This window comes from Tauraco erythrolophus, chromosome 19, assembly GCF_009769465.1.
Source record: "Tauraco erythrolophus isolate bTauEry1 chromosome 19, bTauEry1.pri, whole genome shotgun sequence".
In the NCBI taxonomy this organism is placed as follows: domain Eukaryota; kingdom Metazoa; phylum Chordata; class Aves; order Musophagiformes; family Musophagidae; genus Tauraco; species Tauraco erythrolophus.
The window spans coordinates 14,673,903-14,695,557 of record NC_141483.1 but is presented as its reverse complement, the minus strand read 5'-3'; the positions used below and the strand labels follow the sequence as shown (position 1 = coordinate 14,695,557).

The 21,655-nt window shown below is 48.7% G+C and overlaps 1 protein-coding gene across 3 annotated transcripts in view; it reads left to right on the top strand.

Annotated features, from left to right (window-relative positions):
- CORO1C (coronin 1C) overlaps positions 1–21,655 on the top strand; it is a 54,168-nt gene that overhangs the window by 11,590 nt on the left and 20,923 nt on the right. For 2 of the 3 annotated variants that reach the window (XM_086623340.1, XM_086623341.1), the window contains exon 2: positions 14,410–14,609. In XM_086623340.1, the coding sequence (XP_086479466.1) occupies positions 14,410–14,609 (200 nt within the window). Of the gene's footprint in view, positions 1–11,909; positions 11,931–14,409; positions 14,610–21,655 lie in introns of those variants that run through there. The other variant, XM_086623342.1, reaches the window with a different exon arrangement.

Here is a 21,655-nt window from a genome sequence, read left to right as displayed (position 1 = left end):
GAGCCTGAGAGGTCCCACCCTGAGAGGTCCCACCGGCAGTCTGGCTTTGCCCTGGAGGACTCTCTGATGCCAAGTCTCGCACTGATGGTCCTCAGAGGAGCAAACTGTCTGCAGAGATTCCTCATGGAATATACCAGCCATTAATTGTACTACCAGCCATTAGTTGTGTGTGTGCCTATGTGGGTTTGTGTAGGGAATGCAAATCTGATCAGAATTAATGGCTGGATGTGAGTGGAGGTGATGATGTAGCATAAAGCCGAAGGTGACGGTTTGGGCACTGGTGCACACTTCCTCAAATAGATAATTTTACTTTACACTTTGCCCATGCGGTTCTTCATGCCAGTAAGTCAGAGGTAATCTCTTTACAGCAGCATCTTCGTGGCAATCACAAAGTGCTCCTGAAATGGAAGAGGCTTTTGTGATGGAATACCATAAAATCTTTTAAAGTCCTGCTTTGTAGGTCAGGAACTTGCCAAAGAAATAATGAAAATGGGATCTGCTACTTGTCTCCTAAGGAGAGAATGACCTGGCTGTTCTTTCGAAGGCTGCCAGCCTGCTGACGCTCTCATGGTGCCCACTGGTGGAAGAGGTCTCCTTGGTTTAGAGATGGCAAAGTAAAACATGGACTCTGACCATTTTTCCTCTTTGCTTTTCTTTTTCATAAAGGAGTTGGATACCAAGGTAGAATCACCTGCATTGGAGAAAGGATGGTAGCATTTCTTCAGTGTTATTTGCTCTGTCTTATCCCAGTTTTGTTGGTGATAACAGTAAATGATATATAATATGCTTTTGCAGGGAGCATGAAATGACTCTTTTGAGGTCTGGCTCTCAGTGGGAGAAGCTGGATGTGGTCGGATCGGTCCTAGTGACTCTGTTTGACATTGAGCTGGGCCTCTCAATCCATCATAATTAGGTTGTTCTTGTTTTCCCTTTTAATAATTTAATTTGAAAAAGCAATGGAAATGAAACAGTGGTGAGATCTGACTTAAAGTGATTAAGGTTCAGCCTGATGTGGTCAGGCGCGCTGAGATGAGCTCACAGCTTTCATCTGGAGCGTTGCTGAGCTGTGCTTAAGGCTAAATGTTCCCTTTAGGAAGGATCACGGTTTCCCTGTGGCTCCCCAAACCTTGGCCAGCATCTTTGTATGTAACCTGTGGATGCACGAGCATCTAGGTAATCTGTGCACAGTTACCCTTCGCTGAATATTAAGGCAACCATTTCTGCAGTCTTGTCAAACATGCCTGAGCAGGATTTCATAAAACTGGATGGGGATGGTGTGGCTAAAACCGAACCATATTTGCACCCATGTACGAACCCAGGCAGGACATTTCACCCGCAATTCCTGGTATAAGCAGTCCCAAGAAAATGGACTTCGAATCCCTCCAGTCAGAGTATTTAGAAATGGGGGAACTTCCCCTCCCTTCCCCCTAGTTCTGCATATAGTTGCCATAGAGACTGTGTTCTGGAGTCCTTGAAAATCCATTGTTTGTCTCCCATAAATGTATCAACCTGCTGCATCGAAACGTGGCGCTTTGGAGCATCCCCTTCCCGTGCGCCTCTGATGGGGACATGCCATCCTGCGGTACTGCACGTCTCGGCGCTGGGCACGCGTCAGGCACAGTCAGACCAACCGATAATGGGTATAATTAGCACCACCAGGGATTAGCAGGCAGTAACGAATCCAAGCCGTAAGTAAGCACTGTCCCTCGGGAGCTGGGCAAACTGGCAGCGCTGGGCAGATGATCACTTGATATGGAAGACAGCCATCAGCAAAGGCCGGATGGTGAGGCACTCAGTGCTAGTGTTACCTCTTGAAATTGCCTTTTTTTCCCCCCTTCCACTTTAAATACTTAAAAACCTCATGGTTTGTTCGTTCGTGCTGGAATCTTGGAACACCTAACTGACTTGAGATACGTACTTGGCATTTGGTTGGCACTTTTTATCATACGGTGGCCAGTCAGCGTTACAGTTGTTTCTTGCAGTTGCCCATGTGAAACAGATTGATATCCTTGTTTCCAAATTGGAAATGTGAGGTTAAGTGTTTTGCTTAGGGCCTTACAGGTACTACACTGGGAATACTTCTAGCACATATAGTACTAAGTGTACTTGTTGTTTTACAGGTGGTTGGTATATTTGCACCCTGTAGTGGGGTGCGTTTCAACTGTTGATTTCTTACTGCAGTACTTATATTAATTATATTGTATGTTGGAGGCTGGAGTAAACAGGCACAAAGCTGTCTTGTTCAGAACAGGAGGTGGATTAAATTTTTTTTTGAGTTTTCAGTGAATTTTTTTTTAAGGTTTATTTTCATTTTTGGATCTGCTGAGATCTGTTTGCAAGGCAGGAAAAAATCCTGAGCCAGATTAGACAAACGTGAGTTGCCAGACGTACTTCAGCAATATATACTTCTGCTTCAGCACGGTGTGAAGTGTAGGCACAGAACACATCTAGCTGAGTGTCGTTGTGCCTTCCGGCGTCTTTTTCCTGGCCACTGCTGCTTTCTGGAGCCATTTGTTAAAGTTCTGCGTGGTGTTTTAAGGTGCTGTGGTTTAAAGTGGTCTCCCCTGGTTTGGCCTCCTGTCTCACCATGCTTTGGATGCACGTGTGTTATCTCTACACTCTCCACTTTGCTCCCTGATGTTTCTTTGGGGGTAAAGGTTATCTTTTTTGTTCTTTACATGCAGTGCTTGCTCCATCGATCTTCTGGTCTACTAGGGGAATTCTCAAGCACTATGAAAGATCACATAAAAACCAGCTGGGGCTTATCTCAGCGTAATTCTGCCTCTTGTTTTGGCTGGTCTCCTCCAGAACTGCTGTAAATGCCACAGGGACTCTCAAAGGGCTGGAAGCGTGGGTTGCACGTGCAGTAACAGGACTGTCAAGCCGACAGGTAGGTAGAGCTTAAAGGTCATCAAACACAAGCTGTAGTTCTTCATGTCCCTTCCTGAAAACAAGTTCCCCAGCTGAGAGCAGCCAGCCGCAGGTCCCTTCCCCACCTTTGCCCAGGTGTATCAGGGCGCAATTCTCCCCGTCAGGTAGCAGAGAAATACTGGGGGTGTCGTGGTGGACAGCAGGTCCACCCCTCATCCTTGGCACACGCAGCCTGTGGCTGTAGGAAAATGTTTTTCCTTCTTGCATGTGTAGTAGGAATGTTTATTAAAGCTGCTTACTAAACTCAACACTTTCCTAAGTCAAATTTTTTTTTTCATGCCTGCCTAGAGAGGTGAGAAAGGTGCTCCGTGTTGCACTTGTGGCTTGACACCAGCTCACCCAGGTTGCTGCCCTCTCAGCTACCACGTGCGGTGGCCAGAGCTCTGCCACAGGGCAGGACAGCAGCCTTGGCCTGAAACGGATCAGTGACAAAGAACATCTGTAGGACAGAGGAAACGTGTTTGAACTTGGAACCCTTTGCTAAAACAGATGTTTGAGGGGCTGTAATCGGTACCACGAGATAGGGATTTAAAATCAAGTTAGCAGATTGAGCTATCTGGGTTTGAGTTTTAGCCTCCTCTAGTCCCTTCCTCCCTCCCCCAGCCCTGATTTCAAATTGCATGTTACGGAAACAGGACAGAATGACAATGGTACTCTTTGAATTATAGGCTGCTTGGCCAGAAGAGTTGGCAGGACAGCAAATGGAAATCTGGAGAAATTCACGCCAGTTCCAACTGTGAGAATTGAGATTCATTTTGCAGCTTATTTGTACAGCATTAAAATCTGAAACGTGTTTGCGTTGTCCAGCCTGAACCTTCTGCGTTCCTCCATGCTGAGGACATTGTCTTGTCTGTGACAATTAACCATTGTTGGTTTCACTTTGAGACCAGCAGAAGCAGTTGAAGGCGAGTGCCTCGCCTGTTGGATGGGTGCTGCTGAGCAGCTGGAGAAGTGAAGGTTGGATGAAGGTGTTTCGTACGGTACGCTGACCATGCCCATTATTGCCTTTTGGAGTAGAGTGTCTCCATTCAGAATTGCAGTATGTTGGACCACATTGGTCCGTGCTGTAATTCCAGTCTCACCAGGACATTGTCCAGGTCTCTGGCCCATCACGTTTGCCCTTACAGGGCTGGAAACAAACTTTGGACAACACGACAGTGGTGTATGGCTGCAGTGCTGGTTCAAGAGGTGTTGCCACTATGCTTGGCCATCTCGTTCCTCTCTGATCGCATCCTCCAAGGCAACAATGTCTTCTCTGCTCCTCTTCCGATCACATCCTCAGGCAGGTCTGGGTGTTGTGCTCCATCCAGCAGACCAGCGGAGCCTTTGTGGTCAGGCAGGGCCATCTGGAGAATGCTGCATCCTCGCTTGGTCAGTCTGACTCACACTTGGCTGCTCTATTTGTGAGCCTCGGTTGTGCTGATCTGTTGTTTCTGCTTTATTTCTAAGTCAGGAGGAATTTGTGGCCCGGCTAACTTTCTGTTTATCGTGGAGGGCTTTCTGCAGGTCTTGGTTTCCTGGTGGTGGCTCTCAGGCTGTAGTGTGACAGTGCTCTTGAAGAACTGAGACCCGCGACCTTTTATCTGTGAGAACATTCATCGTCTTAAAACAATTGTAATGTTTGTAGTTTCTTCCTGTGTATACCACGGCATGTTGTAATTAAGGAGAAATGGAAAAAAGTTTATCAAGTCCTTTGGAGATTTCTCCTTTTTATAAGTTTTCTTGTCTTTTTTTTTAAGGCATCATCCGGTTAACTGTAAGCACAGAGAAGCAGTGTGATGATTCCAATAATGTCTCGAAGCCACTGGAGTTTAACAGGAAATGTGCTTACCTGAGAAAATAACGTGTTAATCAAATTGCCTTCATGTCTGCACCTCTTCTTGACTTCTGCAGACTGGGAAATCCTGCACGTGTTACTCTTTCTGTGCTTTAGGCTCCCAGCACCTGAGTGCTGCTGCCTGCTTGGCTCCTACCTTAAGCTCATCGCTGAGGAGGACATACTACACTGGGGGTTGAGTTTCAGGTCTAGTGACTACCGGTGAGCTCCTCTGTCACACACATTGAAAGACTTGTTTGCCATTTCTTTCATTTGGGCACGTTTGATTGCTTCAACTCGCAGGAGAAAACACAGTTGTCTTCTGCCGTTAGCATCTGTCACGGTAGGAGAAAGTGGTTGTGCCTTAGCTGGGAAAGGTGGGACCTGGTGGTGGTTTGGTGAGCAGTTAATGAAGTTATGGTGGGGAAGAGCTCTTTCTGCCTTTGTAACCACCATCCTTAGCTGGTACTAAGCTTTCGCCCAAAACCAGGTTAAAAAAATAAAAAGAAAGCTTGCAATGTGTCTCAGGAATACAGGCTGGAAGAAGCTTGCCTGTAACCTTCAAGAGAGCAGAAGAATTCAGCAAATTGGGGTAGCAGCTCTGAACAGATTGATACTTCCTCGTTAGCTCGGCTGCACTGATAAGAGAACTAGGTCAGCTCTGTGGAGCAAGCATTTTATCTGCATACTTCTCTTCACTGGAATCCTGACGCTTGGCGGCTGTTGCAGGCTTGCTGACTCGCAGCTCTGCACAGGGGTTGTGTCTCCGTCTCCTGTTCTCCTCAGGGTCACAGTGTGGTGTGGAGCCCTGTTGCTTTCCTCTCCGTGGCATGTGCTGCTCTTACTGTGGGGGTGGTGCAGTCAGTCCCCAGGGGCGTAAGTAGCATCTTCCATCCCGCTGGTGTAATGTCTCTGGCTGAAGTTGTTGGGGCTGTTCAGCTCTGGAAGTGTACTGCTCCGTCTCTTGGCAGTGGGTGAGGATACAGTGTGCAAAGAAGCATCTCTGGTGTTTGTTCTGGTGGAGAAGGTGGAGGAGAACGAAGGCTCTTGGAGGGGAGCGTATGATGGGCCATGGCCTTCTGAGGTCAGCTGTTGGAGCTGTGGGACTCTGTCTTCTCCAGTGCAAGGTTTCCCTTTCCTTACCCAGTAAAGACTTTTTTTTTTGGTGCCCACCGATGGTACAACTCTGTCTCCAGTGGCAGCAGAAGTGGAAGCTGAAAGGCAGAGATGCACTGGGGCATCTGGGGTGCAATCCACAGGTACCCTGGTCCGCTTTTCCCTGTGTATTCTCTATGTTACGTGACTCTGAGGTTTTCTCCTGCATTTCAGTGCTTTTTTTCTTCCCTCTACTTTGCTCTCCTCTGTCTTCTGTTTTCATTTTTGCTGGCCTTTTTTTGCCCAGCGTGTGTTAAATTGGTATCATCCAAATATCCCCAAATACATCACCCACCGCTGCCTGCGAGGTTGGCAGCGTTAGTGCCAGCTGACAGAAGATACTATAAAAGATGTAGACCCAAAAGAGGAGGTTGGTTCGGAGGCTGTTGCTCGGGCACCCGTTCCTGCCCCTCAGCTGTCTCACCGTTTCAGATCCAGGGTTTGTGTTACTGCTGCATCCCATTGCAGCCTTCTGATAAATTATTTTGTTCAATGATTTCTGTGGGTATTCATTGCTCTGGCTTTATGGTGGATGACACAGATTAAATGAAGCCAGAGAGTGCTCTCTGTTCGGTGTCCTTGTGTCAGTGTCCATGATGGCAAATGATGTAACGTTAGACTGTAAAGACACGAGCTACAAAATGGTGCGAGTAGTAAGATCCCGCAAGGAGATGAACTGCATACCTGGAAATCTTGAGGTGAAAATATCCATTGCATCCCTGTGTGCACCTGAAAGGAGCATCAGCTGCAGCAGGGGACGTGCACTTGGGACAAGCATGCCCAAGGTCAACACTACGGAGATAACACGTGCCTCTTGATGGTGCCTGGAAGATCTAAGGGTTGTAGGCACTTCTGACTTAGAGTTCTTCATGCTGATAACCGTCTTAGTGTGATTGTTTCAGGGTACAGCTCCGAAAACCAGAATTGTATCAAGTATTTCACAGGTTAGAACCAACACCTTGCACTTTGTCCAGAACAGCAATTTCAGCTTATTTTAAGTTCAGGTTGTGTTACATTTTTGAATGTGCTGGGCTCCCCAGTTGAGATATAATCAAATTCCCTGGTAGTTTGTGGTTTAGGTTCCCATCCCAAAATAGACTCTCACCAGTGGTGTAACAGCTGGAAATTTCAGTATTAAGTTCATATTCCAGCTTTTTGTCTTTGAAATGAAGTGAAATCAGATGGCAGGGTCTTGCTCAACCTAGACTGAAGTAACCAAAGATTGAAAATAATCTGTGCACAAATATGATGTACTTTGGAATTGCGACCATCTGTAGTGGTGTTCATCACCCTTGGTTTAAATAACTCTGAACATCTGAAAACAAAAGTTCTGTCAGCAATGGACTTAATATGAATTGATTTGAAATGGCATACCGTAGAGGGAAGAGCATTCTGTTTAAAAGTAGAGGACTGCATCAAGGTATTCGTGGCTGTTCCTTTTTTCTGTCAGAGGTTTCATGTGAAGTCGTAGGGTGAGCTGAAATTTTTGTGGCTGTGTGATTTTTATTTTTTTCCTCACTTCCTCCCTTGCCCAAATATCGCAAGACTTAATACCACGAGACTGAGTTCATCAATTCCCCTGATACTTGGAGAGGGAGATGAAGCCCTCCTTCAGCCTTGCTGGTGGCATACTGGTTCTCCATCATGGCAATGGTGGCAATTTACTGCTCTTGTGTTCTAATGCCAGTCATGGCCCTGAACTCGCTGTGAGACGTGTGCTTGCCCTGGTCTCCCGTGGTGGTTAGCTTGCTGCTTTGGGGCTTCTCAGTCTGTGCTCGTTTGGTTTCAAAGAATCAATGGTCTTCACTGGTCTTGCTGTCTGCATGGCCCACCCGGTGGAGCGGGCAGCAGACACTTGCCAGCTTGCTCCCCCCACGGATGTGTCTTACTTTCCTTCCTCTGCCAGAGGTGTGCTCAGAAATGCTGTCCTTAACATCATCTGGCAGACTTTTCTTCTAGATGAGGGAGCCTTCTGAGGTGTTTGTAAGACACTGTCCTGTGCAACAGGGTAAGGCTGTGAAGTATTTATGTGGAATACATGTGCAACTAGACTAGGCACGGGGCAACGTGTGTCCACAGGCAAACACGTGTGTGTGTGCTTGTGTGCAACGCGCGTGCATGTGCGTGGTTTGCAGAGAACCCGCGGAGGTTGCACAACCAAGCGCTCTGAAGTTAAGAAATGCCAGAAGTGCCGATTAGGAAATAACCTGGGTCATATTTGTTCCCTTTTTCATGTGCCATGGGGCACAGCTCTTCGCTCCGTTCCACCGGCCCCTTGCTCTGTTGGGCACGCGGCGATGGCTGCGGCGGTGGCACAGAGCCCTCCTTGCCTGTGTGGAGCAGGAGAGCGAGGAGATGGTGGTCTTTTTATGGCCTTCAAACCTCTGGATGCTTCCATCCTCTGTTCCATATGTGGCTCTGTCCCTTATCTACCATATGATGTTCAAAGTGCTCTGAAGAGTGAATTACTAGGTTCCTTGTGGGCTTTTCTCTGGTGCTTACCTCTGGGATGGCCAACTGCTCCGCAGATGTGGCTCAGCCCTGCTATGAGGAAGGGTGTTTTCTCCGTGCTGGTGGGGGCACTTAGGCCTCAGGTTGAAACATCCATGGCCTGATTATTAGCTTAGGATTTTAACATACTTTCTATTTATTTTTTTTTAAAAAGGTTTCAGCTCTGAGCACTTGTCGCTTTTGCAGATGAGGCCCAAGCATCTCAGCCTGGGTGTTCAGAAGGACCTTGGGCTGCATAGTCAGTGTGGTGGGACTCGAGAAACCTCTGGGCTTCCCCACATCAGGCAGTTGCACTGGTGGGACTGTCCCCCCTCCCTGTCCAACCCATAACAAATGAGGCAGGTGGCCCCTGCTATTAATCATCATCCGTAATTGGTGCTGGTGGCATTGCCTGTAATGTATCTGGATTATTTTTTTTCCTCTTCTTATCTGTTAATAGTTATCTGAGACTACATTTATTCCAAAACTGCCAATGAGGTGTGTGCAACCTCTTCACTGAGGTTCTAATTCTGATTTTGGGGGCTCACCATCAATTACCTTGACATTTTCAAGGAAGAGCCTTTCCAGTCCCAAGTCCCAACCTTTTATAAGTGCTGTTCTCCCTGTCCAGTGGATTTTCTCTCCTCTCCCCCCTTCAACAGTAGCCTCTGGCTGCCTGTGACTGAAACGAGCCTTTTATTTCAAACATCTCCCTTTCCAGAAGGGATCACAATCACATGGGCTGAGCAGGATTTTGCCATTAGTGGGGGGTTTTCCTGTAAGTGTTCCCTAGCAGGATGCGTTTCCTCTTGCATAAGCAGGCTGCAAACCCTCCGAAGCCACAGAAATACATCTGTTGGATCCTTGAGACAGATAAATCCTTTATAAACAGGAAAATGGGCAAACTCATGGTAACTCTTGTGACACATCATGATGGCAGATCAGAAAGAAACGGAATGAAAAGTCTCACTGTGCAAGCGCGGCTGACGGCATCCTGCCCTTCTGAGCTCCTTTAAAGGCTGGCACAGAGGGCGCAGGCGGTGGAGACGAGCTAAATGTGTGCTAAAATTCGGCTGGAAGTCACTCGACATTTGAGGAAGGAAAAGAAGAGTTTCATAGGCCCTTTCCTGTGTCCCCACCAGGACGTGTAAGATGCCGTGTGTCGCGGAGCGGGATCCAGGAGATCAGCCCCATGGTAGATCTGTCAGCACTTCTATTGTAGTGGTCTTTGCAGGGTGTCTAATGCTTCTGGTTTAATTTTGCTGAGGGCTGGAACTCTGGCGAAATTTAAACTCCTTTCAGCTCCCAGTTGTGAGGTTTTAAATCCTCCAAATTTGTACTTTGCAGGAAAAAAAAAAATATTTCCTGTCTAGCAAGTGTATGGATCTCGTTCCAGCTCCTTAGCTAAGATTTAATAGCAGAGACAATGATCTAATTAGACTTCCTTTTCTGGAACTCCTGCTCCAAGTCCACTTCCTAAGAGCAAATCCCGAGCACAGCCCCGCTGACCGCAGACACGCTTTCTTGCCCGCTCGGGTATTTCCAGAGTCGCTTCCCAAGGGTCCCAGGTCACGCTTTTGCGTGTGTGGCAGAGGCTGAATCACTCCTTCCTTAGGGCGAACCATCTTGGATATTGGTGTCTCACCTGATAATCCTACGAGTGGCCAACTTGGGAGACCCTGCCTGCACCCATGGCTGCACATGGCCCTGCTCGGAGAACCTGTGGCAACCGAATTCAGCTGTGGTTTTCTTGCAGATGGTGGAGGAGGGGATGCTTTGCACCGCAGTATTGAGACACAAATGAGGATGCTCAATGCTCTTCACGTTTCCACGCCAGGCTGGGGTAGGGAGAAGATGACTTTTTTTAATTTGGTGCTCAGGATCAAGCTCACCCTGGTTTGTTTTTCACCTGCTCGCTTTCTGTGGTGTGCTGAAAGATCCGCTCTCACTGCTCTTTATAACTAGAGCCTGCACATTTTTTTTTTTTTTTTCACCCACACCCCCCCCCCTTCTCTTTGGAGAGCAGCCAGATCAAAATGGCTGTGATCCAACGCCAAGAATCACTCCCTTTGCTATGGAAATGAGGACTTGGAGGCTGCTCACCATGTGTTCATCAGAGAGTTCCTGCTAAGCATGATGAGCCGTAGGTGGGGAAGAGGGCAGCGAAGGTGTGCTGGAACAAATCCGTTTGGAACAAATAAGGGTATTTTTGGATGCATCTGACTCTTTGCATTTTTTAAAAGTCATTTACAGAAAACAAAAAAATTACCCTTTCCATCCAATGGTAAGAACGAGGGAAATAAAGCAGTGGAATTTCACCATAGGATAAAGGGTGTTCCTCTTCCATCAGAGTAGAAGGGGTGGCAGACCTCCCAGTATCTGATATGCGAGATAAGCCTTTTTTTTTCCCTGGTGTTCTGGTATTGATCAAGCAAAGGAAAGATATAATTATCCAAACAATACAAATAATCCTTCTTAACGAGCATATCCACATCCCCAGCATTAAAGCGGACAAATTGCAAATCCCCTGGGTATATGACATGTTGACACCGGGCAATTTCGTGTGTGTTAACTCAGCGAGGCAGGTTTGAGCCCTCGCTTTACCTTCTTCTAAACCATCAGATTTTAATCTCGATGCACAGTAGGATGGGAACGTTGCCAGTGGGTGAACAGTCATGAAAACCAACTGTGCGCCAAGCAGGGGACGTTTTTCCTTCTTGCAGACGAATTAACACGCCCCGGGCAGATGAGCAAGTAGGGGTTTGCTGCAAAAAGACCTGCAAGGTGTGTTTTTGGGAAGGGAAGGGAAGGGCTGAGCTGTTTGCAAGCACGATGGGCTTTGCAAGAGCATCCCTCCTGCATCAGGGTGGCCTGGTGTCACCTTGCGTGCCGGCGGAGGGGATGGAGGTGGCTGGGAGGGAGAAAGAGGGGGATGCTGTGGGACTCGATGGAATCGAAGCCGTGGATGCAGACAGACGTCTGGGTGGCAGAGCCCGAACAGCTTAGGGCTGGGAGGAGCCCTCTCGGGATGAAAGTGTCTGACAGGTCTCTGAGTCTACGCTATAAATTAGTAACTGGGTGTGGAACTGCATTTTTTTATGATGTATCTTAATTGGGCCTCGGGCAGTTTGATAGTACAGTGTGTTTCTTGTCTTTCGGGGATCTTCGAGTTGAAATTCACCTTTTCTTTGTGTGTGATTCAGTGGGGTTGAGGCTTGGCTGGGATCATGCCCCGAATCCACCCAGGGAACAAGGCTGGTACCCCTGGCTGGAGCTGTGCCCTGCCTCACCCACCCACCCTCCCTCCCTGTGGGGGACGGCCGCGCATGCATCCCTGGGGAGCCCACCGAGCCGCCTGCGCTGGCAGCGCTCCACCTCCACGCACGAGGTGCCATCTGCTTCGGCAGAGTTTCTCCCGTCCGTTTTGGATAACTTCAGCTCTTCCTTCGCCTGACAACAAAACCCAAACCCGCATCGTGCAGCGAGCGGAGCAGTTGTATTTTTCCTCCAAAAAAAAACGGGTGCATTTCCCTGCCAGGTGATTAATTATCTGTCCCACGTGCGTAATGGTTTGCTTCTGATGGTTCTGCTTCATAGTCCCACTGCACGGATGGTACTGGCTGCCCTACGGCTTCATCTGCTCCGTCTGGTTGTGGAGCTGAACGTGAACTCCCGGGTGTTGCTGTGCGTCAGGAGCGTAAAAAGAAATGGGTGTCTGGGTTTTGCACCCTTACCTGCTGCCTGGAGCCGGAAAGCAGCTCCTGTTTATGACTTCCTGTTGTGCTTGGGTCTCACCGGGTGTGTCCAGCGTGGGGCAGGCCTTATATTTGTGCTGTAAATGAAACAGTTGGCAGACAGTTTATTATGCAATTCTATTAACTGGTGTTAAGTACAGAGGCAGCCTCAGTTCATCTCTAATATGACAGTAATCATTAATAACGTATATAGAGCTCTTCATGTGGACATCTTAAACACCCCAATCATTCCCAAAATTTTGCATTTAGAAACCACACTTTTTTTTTTTCCTTAAACTGCGTGAATTCTTAATAAAATGGTGTTTGTGGCACTTCTGTAGCTTTGAAATGACCGAGTTAATTTGGGGAGATTTAGGAGGACATCGGTATAGAAATGGTACCATGAGAAACTGTGCAGGGAAAACCCACCTACTCGCAGTGGCTGGAAATAAATAGGGAGCCCGTGATGCCTGTGTCACCGGCTCGTAGGGGTCAGGTCATCGGTGGCCAAAAGCCATCGACAGCTCCCTGGCCTGTGGGAAGGTGGTCAGTGGCCTCCACCCCATACCTGATGTCCCCATCACAAAAATGACCCTGTACGTGGTGCATTTCCTACCTGTGCTGCAGAGAAGCTGGTGAGGCTTTTCCCTGAGCGGGTGACTCGCTGCCTGGGCTGTGACCCTCGCTCTGGGCTTTGCCCTTGCCATCGCACCGCTGACTCCGGTGGCACTTCCACCTCGGCAGCGGCTGCCGGGGCAGGAGATGGAGCTGCCGAGGAGATGGCCAGTGCCAGTTCCTAAATGCTTCAGCTGGGCGAGCTCTGGGGGAGCTGGTGGAAAACACTCACTCTGATTATTTTTTCTTATTTCTGTGGAAACTGGAGCATTTCACTCGATAGCTGCCTGTTATGTTAATTGTAACATTTTTCTCTTCTTCAAACATATTAGGTGACTGCTTATTCCCCAGCTCTGATGAGTGCTTTCCTCTACTTGTTCAGCTTTTTGTTGCTGTTAATTTATGTTTTTTAAACCTCGATGGTTCTGAAGTCTCTTTTCCGTTACGTTTTCATGCAAAGCCTTGGCAGTCAGAGACAGACAACAACCTTTTATCACTTTTGCTGCAGACAGGCTGTGCCGAGGGAGACGTGCCTGAGCGGCTCCGAGTCTCTCACTTGAGAGCATCAGGCTGGTGGGTCTGGAGCAAGAAGCTCTGTGAAGCCGAGCAATTTTTCCCAGCCTCTGCATGTGCTTGGGGACCTACTGGGAGGCAAGATAGGAGGTGGACTCTGCTTATTTTTAATTTTTTTTTAATTTTTTTTTTTTGGCTTTCCCTAGAGACAAGAGCAGAAATATTTTTCTCATATGCAAAAGCAAGATGCTATATGAAGGCTCCTCGTTCTCCTGCAAGCCCTGATTGAGGGAGGGAAATCTTGTACGATGGGAAAAGTCCTTCCCTGATGCGAGGGCTCTGTAAGGTGGCATATGTGGAGGGCAGGACAGTTGTTGGCTTCCAGAGCTGGTGTTCGCATGGGGTGTTGTGCCCGTGTCTACTTCCAGGGCTCAGATGCTGGAATTTTCCACGCCAGTCCCTTTCCCTCTAACTCAAGGCTTCTTGAAAATTATTTTTCTCAAGAGAAGCAGAAGTGCTACAGACACACTAAGTTAATTTGAGTCATTAGCTTGTTTCCATTACTCCTTTCTGCCTAGGAAACTAATTTTATTATTTTTTAGTGAGATTTTGGAGTTAGAAGAAAGAAATGGAAGCTAGCGAACATGTGGAACCACTTCACAGGAACACCGGATTTTGAGAGCTTGCATTTTTATTTACATCTTCTGGACCCTGTCTGACTTGAAAGTAAACAAGTTCAATCTGAGACTAGATTTATCCCTGAAAATATGTGGAGACTTGTCTAAAAACTGCTTTTAGGATTAGGAACTTCCTTTACTGAAGTAAGAGAATACATTTACAATGGGAAAACTGATGCTTAACCGGCAGATTCCTTCTGTAACACGCCCTTGGAAATGCAGTTCTGTTGTGTTTGGTACAAAACAACTTGAAACTTTATTTTTAAAAAAAAACCAAAACAACCACTGGCTGAGAACTTAACAGGTCTAAAGCAAGGTGCAGGAACAGTGAGTGAAACTGTATTTTTGTTGCTGGAAGCTGGGTGATGGTGCAGGTGAGAGGGTCCCGTGGAGGCCCTTGGCAGGCGTCTCCTGGGCGAGCAGGAGGTCCCTGCACCTGTAACTGATCCCCTCCTTTTGCTGTTCCTCTTCCCTGCAGACACAATGAGGCGAGTGGTACGACAGAGCAAATTTCGGCACGTGTTTGGCCAAGCGGTGAAAAACGATCAGTGTTACGACGACATCCGCGTCTCCCGTGTCACGTGGGACAGCTCCTTTTGTGCAGTAAACCCCCGGTTCGTTGCAATAATCGTGGATGCTAGCGGCGGCGGGGCGTTCCTGGTGCTGCCTCTGCACAAGGTAGGTGCCTTTTGAAAGTTTCTGGCTGTTACACGCTGGGCTTTGTTGCCATTTCAGCACTTGTTGATGAAGAACATTAAGGCTGTGAAGCCTCTGCCACGTTGTGACAAATGCTGCTCAGTAGAGCCATGTAAGAATCCGTTTGATGTCTCTGTAATCAGTGTAATGCTTCCTGTACATTAAACACGGTAAACAAGCTCTTTGCTTGACTAATCCAAGCCAATTCTTCATGGCAGAAGTTTGTACATAGGATCATACTCCTAACAAAGCCTTTTTCTTTCTTCTTTTTCTTTCCTTTTTCTTTATGAGCAGTGGTCAGGTTTTCCCGCTGTCAGGGATTCAGCTTTTTGAGCTCTGCGAGTATCACTTAATCCAGGAACCCACCTGAATTTACTCCTTGCATCCCAGTATCCGATGGATGCAAAGGAGCGAACTGGTTCCAAGGAGGGCGTTTCCATAGGCCTCGTGGCCCTGGCATCTGAGCTGGTCTGGGCTGCTGCCAGCCCCTTCAGTTGCTCTTTCTCTATAGGCTGTAAACTAAGAATAATCCCAGTAAGAAAACAGCTCCTCCGGGTACCATCGCAGCTGTCCTGCAGTGCTGCCAGACCACAGGGCTGTGTCTAAGCTTTAGTATACTTCAGCCAGATCTTGTTAGTCCCTAGTGCCTGACACACCGAGGAGAGGGGCTTCATCTGATCTTGGGCAGGGAAACACCCCTTATGTTCTCTACTGTGCAAAATGCTGCTAAATCGCCAATAAATAATCTTTCAGTGAGCCTGTATGTACAGTCTTACTGCTTTCCCTTATACTTCCAATTTATTTGTAGAACCTGAGGGGTGTGCTTCGCAAAACACACAGAAAAGTTGGGTTCCTGTCCATCAGACGTGAGAATTGCCGGATCAGAGGTTTGGAGGGAGGTGGAGAAGATGGGCACAGAAGCCCGGAGTACAGTCTTTTACAATGCTGTGGTGTAAAAGCACATCAACTGAGCAGGAGCAGTGTCTCAGACTGAAAAAAATTCCTATTGCCCCCCTGATACTGCGTGGGAAAAAATTGCAGAGCATCTTTCTTCCAGCCTTGTTGGAGAGCAGTGTGCTCATCCCCCTTTCTGATCCTCAGCCGGCAAATTCTTGTGATGAAGGTCTTTTTGTGTAAGTTATTTTCTGTGATCCTGAAGCTTCTCTCTTAACTACACACTTAAGATGTCCTCAGTCTGTCATCAGCCCTGTCCTTTTTCCCAGCTCCGTTTGCAGATCTGCCCTGTTTATATATGGAAACAGTGACCAGAGCTGAACGCCGCAGCCCACATGGCGAAGGCGCTGCAGGAACAGGGGCACAGCGACTCCTCGCTTACGCTTCCGTTGTGCCCAGCGGAGGCAGCCAGACCCCTGCCCTCCTCAAACAGCTCCCAGTTCTGCTCATCTCACAACAGCCCTTCTTTGCCAGCGTTCCGGTCTGTGCTCAACTTTGGGCCGCGTGTCCTGCAGTGGCACGGATCTCCGTTAGAAACGCCGGCGGCAGAGGATGCGCGCCCCTCTTCCTCCTCTTGCATCCCAATGTTTTCTCTTCCCTGGCAGAAATTCCTGCTGATCCTGAGTTAGTCTTTTGCGTTTTTAAGTGCTGTCTTACGTTTGGTTGGTTTTTACCTTTATCCAGTTATTCTTCCTGCCTTTCTCTGTGTGTCATTCCCTTTGTGCCCTCAACGATGTCCCTGTCCCATCTTCCACAGCTACTTAATATTCCCATATGAGAAGGATTCACGCAAAGCTGGAGGAACCCTGTTCCTAACCCCCCCCCGCCCCCAGCCTGACACGTTCTTTTGCAATGCAACACGTTGCTGGCTTTCCTCTAACCAGTTCCTATGTTCCTCATTTATTTTTATAGCCTCGGCTGATGAAATTGTTCCTTCAGTTCCTTCGACACCCGAACATTTTCATTTCTCTTTGAGCCCGTTCAGCAGAGGTTTCATCGAGTGCCCGCAGCAGGATCTGTGCTGTTATATGGGGGGGGGAGAGGGTTGATTTTAAACCAGGGGTTTGGTACAGTTTTAAAATTGAGCCATAAAGATACACTTGCTGCATTTCAGAGCCTTCCGGAGGCTGCGTGTCCGCAGGGAAACCGCCCCTCCTGGAACTTGGTTGCATCGTGTGCGCTGGAGTCCAGCGCTGTGCGGGTCGCTGGGAATTACTCCTCATGCGGCCTGAGCCGGGCGCTCCAAAGGGCCCGTGTGATCACAGAAAGGGAGTTTTAGCTCATTTTAAACGTCTTTTTCCTTTCCACGTTTCCGCAATTCTGTGTTTTGGTTTTTTGTTTGTTTTTTTTTTTTTTTTTTTCCGTTGTGGTGGTGGCTGTTTGCCGCCAGGCGGGCGGCTCCCCGCTCCCTCCCCGGCCACGGGGGATGGCGGGGGCTGATTTCGGGGCGGGACGAGCACCCTGAGCCCCCGCACCGAGCACCCGTGTGCGGGTTCCCCGCCCCGCCCCTTCCCTTCCCGCCGCCCCTTCCCGCCGCGCCGCGCGCGCGCACCCGCTCCCTCCGCAGCGGCACTGCGGCGGCCGCGGCTTTTTACCTTATATGGGCATGGCAGCGCTCGGGGCCGCCGGCCGCCGCCGCGCTGATTGGCGGGGGCGGGGGCGCGGCAAGCGCGCGGCCGTTAACCCTTGCGCGGCCGCGCGCCTCGCCCTGCCCGCGCCGCCGCTTCACCCCGCCGTGGGAAGGGTCCCCCCGGCTGGAGGTGTGCGGAGACCAGGGGGTCGCAGCCCACCCTCCCCCCCCCCCCCTCCATCCCTGCATTCTGCACCCCCGCGGCTCCCCGCAGAGCCCGGTGCGGGGCAGCAGCAGCCCGGGGCCGGTGCGGGGCAGCCGGGTTTGCTGGCTGTGGAAACGCTTTGTCTGAACTTCCTGTGTTCCTGCGTGCACATGTGCGGGGTCTGTGCCAGGAACTCGCCATTCCCATGCTCCAGCAAGAGCCACGGCCACCGTCCGAGTTGCTGAAAATTGCAATTCCCACAGGTTGGTTGGTCTGCAGAGGGATGGCCTCCACTGGAATGAGCCATGTATTTTTAAAAAGCTGTCGTTTGTATTGATTAATGGTGTGTAGACCATAAGAATCAAACTAATCAGCATTAACTGTGTACACTGGGGAAAAACACTGAAAACTCGCCTGCTTATTCTGGATTGCAAGTGACTGGTGCTGAGCAAAGTGTTAGTGTGGAATATCACCATGAAACTGGAAGCTTGCAGACTTTAGAGTTGGTTTTCGAGTCTTATTGCAGGCAAAACAGTGGGTGCAGAGGGAAGGAACCCTAGGATAAAAAGGGGGTGCATGCCTCAGCCCTTGCTAGCTGGTGGGCATGTCCTGCTGGGTCAGATGGAGATCACCTCCAGCATGGTGGGTAGTCACTGTTGTGGGTGGATTAAGGAAGAGTCAGGCAGGTAAGGGAAGAAGTGCTTCTCCTGCTTGTGTTCCCGGAGATCTCCGGTGTGAGCAGGATAGGTGTGTGCTCCGTGGCTGTCAGTGCACAGCTCAGCGGGCAGGTCGGGTGCTTTCACAACAGCGTTGTGCAAGGGCCGGGAGTCAGTGATTCTGCCCTTGTCCCTGCAGCCCCCCCGGGTGGTGTTCAGGTGGTGGGATTGTCACCCTTGCTTCCACACATCGTTCACAGCAGAATGATCTCCGGACCGCAGGTTATCCTCCAGGATGCTGTTGGGAAGAGCTGTGCCCCTCGCCGTGCAGTGTCCGGTGTGCTCATCTCCCTTCGGATGGCGATGGAAACAGTGGGGCAGAGATCTCCTCCTGCCTCTGCTGTCAAGGAGATGGGTTGTGGGGGGCTATACTCACTCAGCTCAATGGGTGATCCCTGTTTTACAGCCCAGATGAAAATTTTGTGGGTTTCTTGATGTGCTGGGGCAAGTGACTTGCACATACGTGGCTTTAGTGTGTGATTCTGGTGCTGGGTCTACATTACAGCAACACTGGATACAATTATTTTTTTTCCCCTCCTTGAAAAATCTTTGCAGTTCATGTCTGCAAAGAAAAAAGCTGCTGCAAAGGGTTCCTTTTTGTTTCAGTTCGTGTAGAAAGATGCCTTCAGCTGAAAGTCGTGTTATGTAAGGCCTTTAGAGGAGGCTTGTTCAGTCCCCTTTGGATATACCTTTTATTAGATTTTCCATTTGTGTGCCTGACTTCTTATTGCACTCTCTTTACATAGGCAGCATTCCGACAGAAGCTGTGATCAGATGGGTGCCCTGAGAGGCAATTAGCATGTGGGTGGGTGAGTGCACACCTCAGGAATGATCTTCTTGAAGGAATATGTTGTTCTGCAAGTGACATGCCTTAGTGTTCAACCGTGGCATACGTAAGTTGTTAATCAGCTGTTCCAGATCCTCATTCCTTCAGGAAAGACTGAGAAAAAAAAATCATCCTTTCCTGAACTCTGTATGAAAAAAAAAAATCAGGAGCTACTGCTATGATGAGTTCATCAAGCCCTTCCAGCAATTTTAGATGGAGTGTGAATGGAAGGACAGGAATTAAAATGAGTTCCTGTCGTCTTGACTTAGGCTGCCCTGGTGAAGCCCCTGTCTCTTCCAGTGCTGTAGGTCTTTTTCATTTCCTTGTCTCTGTGAGAGAAGTTTGTGCAAGGTTGAAGACCATGAAAGAAGTTTTTTCCCCTGAATTTTATTCAGATTTCCATGCAGCTCCAAGTATTTTTGTACATTGGGCAGAAGAGATTAAAATTCGAGACAACTCTGCATCAGCTGAATAAAAAAGCAAGACATTTTTAAAGATCAAAGTTTTCTTGTGACCAGTGGCACTGCTAAAACCTGTGTTTTTCTCTAAGGCTGTTTTTTTTAAAAAAAATGAGATATTTATCACTGTCTGTTTGATTGCAGTGGCTTGTCAGGTTCAAGTGTACTGGGGAGGAGAGGGCAGGCAGCATGGCTAATAAATCTCATTTCTCTAGGAAAGCAAGCAAATACTGTCCCCTGTCGTACGGTCAACCAGTGGTTTGTGCAAATGTTGCTTCAGTTTTAAGGCCTTGTCTAATCATGAAAATGAAAGTTGTGCTTGATAGTTTTGTCTGCCAGCAGGTAGGAAAGAGATTGTTGAGATTTGGAGAGCGACACGCAGGCTCCACAGCTGCCTTCCTGTCTGCGTGCAGTGGTTCGAGTGGAGCGTAAGGAGCGGACTAAGTCCTTGTAAGTCGTGTATTTATCCAATATTCAGGTGAAAAATAATGCTGCTCAACCAGCAGCATGAATTTCTGAGTTGTCTCCATGGCATGATTCACTGGTTGATGTAGGATACAAATGTATGTGTGCAAACACAGCAGGGCTGCAGGTGGGCCTGAAATGGAGGGGAACATCCTGGTTTAGCGGTTTAAAACTTCCACCTGAACTGAAATCTTGGAAGCCCGGGGACAAAATGATTTCAGCAGAAACAGTTGGAATAGAACAGCTTCTTCCCTGGGATCTGTCCAGACTTGCTTCTCCTTCCTCCTTCCCTGCTTACATTTTTACCGGTCCCGGTTTGTTTTGCCGTGGCTGAGCGTGGCTCATGCTGGAGTACCCCACGGTCTGTTCCCAGCTCTCGGGGATGAGTGGGTGTGGGTGCCACGAGGCTGTTGTTCCCTGTGGATCTGTTCTGGGCACTTGATCAGCAGCTCTGCCCTCTCTGGAGGGGTGCTCATCTTCCACCCCCCTAGACTACAGCAGGGTTTTACCACTTTATCCCAAAACCCTAAACTTTCAGGGCACTGATTCGTTTTCCTTCAGATGAAAAGGTTTTCCTGACAGGAGAATTAACTCCTTTTGAAATCATACTTTAGGGACAGAACAAAAGAGCAACTCTGTCTTCTTAATTGTAATGTAATTTCTGGGCAACGGGTCTCTGTTGTTTTGAGTCTCTGCATCTTCTGCCCGACGGGCTTCCTCAGCTAAAAGTTAGCTGAGGCTGAAATTTAATTTTGAAGCGTGTTTAGAGCTTCCCTCTAGAAACTGGGACAGACATTAGCTTGAAATGCTGGAGCTGTGCTGCACACCCAGCTCTGAGTGCTGGGAGTGAGCAGTTTGTGGTGGGTTGTGTTGGGTTTTTTTCCTTTTTTAAAGCCAGCGTGCGAGTAGCTGATTATTACAACGAATTCCGTGAAGGATTCTGCAGACAAACATATCCCTTTTCCAGTGTAAAGCATCCTGCAGCTGCGACCAGCTCTCAACCTCTCCCTTCTCTGGTCAGCCGCAGGTGCCCAGTGCGAACCATGAAGTCCTCCAGCTGCTGCAGCTCCTCTCCCAGCAGCGTGGAACAAACCTCACCATCGCTGCCCGCTCCACCCAGCTGCCCACGCGCCTCAAACCCTCCCCACCGTGCCTTCAGCTGCAGTGCCAAACGTGCCGGGGCCACGCAGCGCGGTGGTTTTTCAAGCCCTGCTCCGGCAGGGTTGGCTTTGTGCAGGGTTCCTGTCTGTCACCGCCTTTTTCTTCCCTCCTCTTTGTGCGTCGTTGAGGTCTGGGCACTCCAGAACAAGGACCTTTGTCTCCATTCTGTAGCAGCCGGTAACGTCTGCTGTAATGTCACAGCCCTGCAGCTCCCAAGGTGATAAAACACCAACAGGAGCACCGCGGAGGAATATTTGGAGGGCACAGGCAGTGGTTATAGCGGTCCGATTTGAAAGCAGTATGTAGTTGTGAATGCCTTAAAGTCTCTTATTCCGTGACACTACAGTAGACCTTTTGGAAGTAACACTTTTCGGAATCTTCCTAATTAGTTCTGGATGCCTTGATTGGTTTGCTGGGTGACTAATGTCCATTTGTCATGGTCACAAGAGAGCGATGCACTTGTGTTACATCCTGCTGCAGTGTTTTCTCCCAACTGCCTCCTGCCTGACCAGCTGCTGCAGCCAGCGGTGGAGGTTCAGCGGCCAGAGCACATTAAACTTCACTCGACTGGAGTTTGTTGTAAGGAAAACAGACAACTTAGCTAAGAAAAAAAGGAATACGCTCTCCAACAGAGAAAAGGTACTAGTCAGTTCGTGTTTCAGACTTTGCAGTT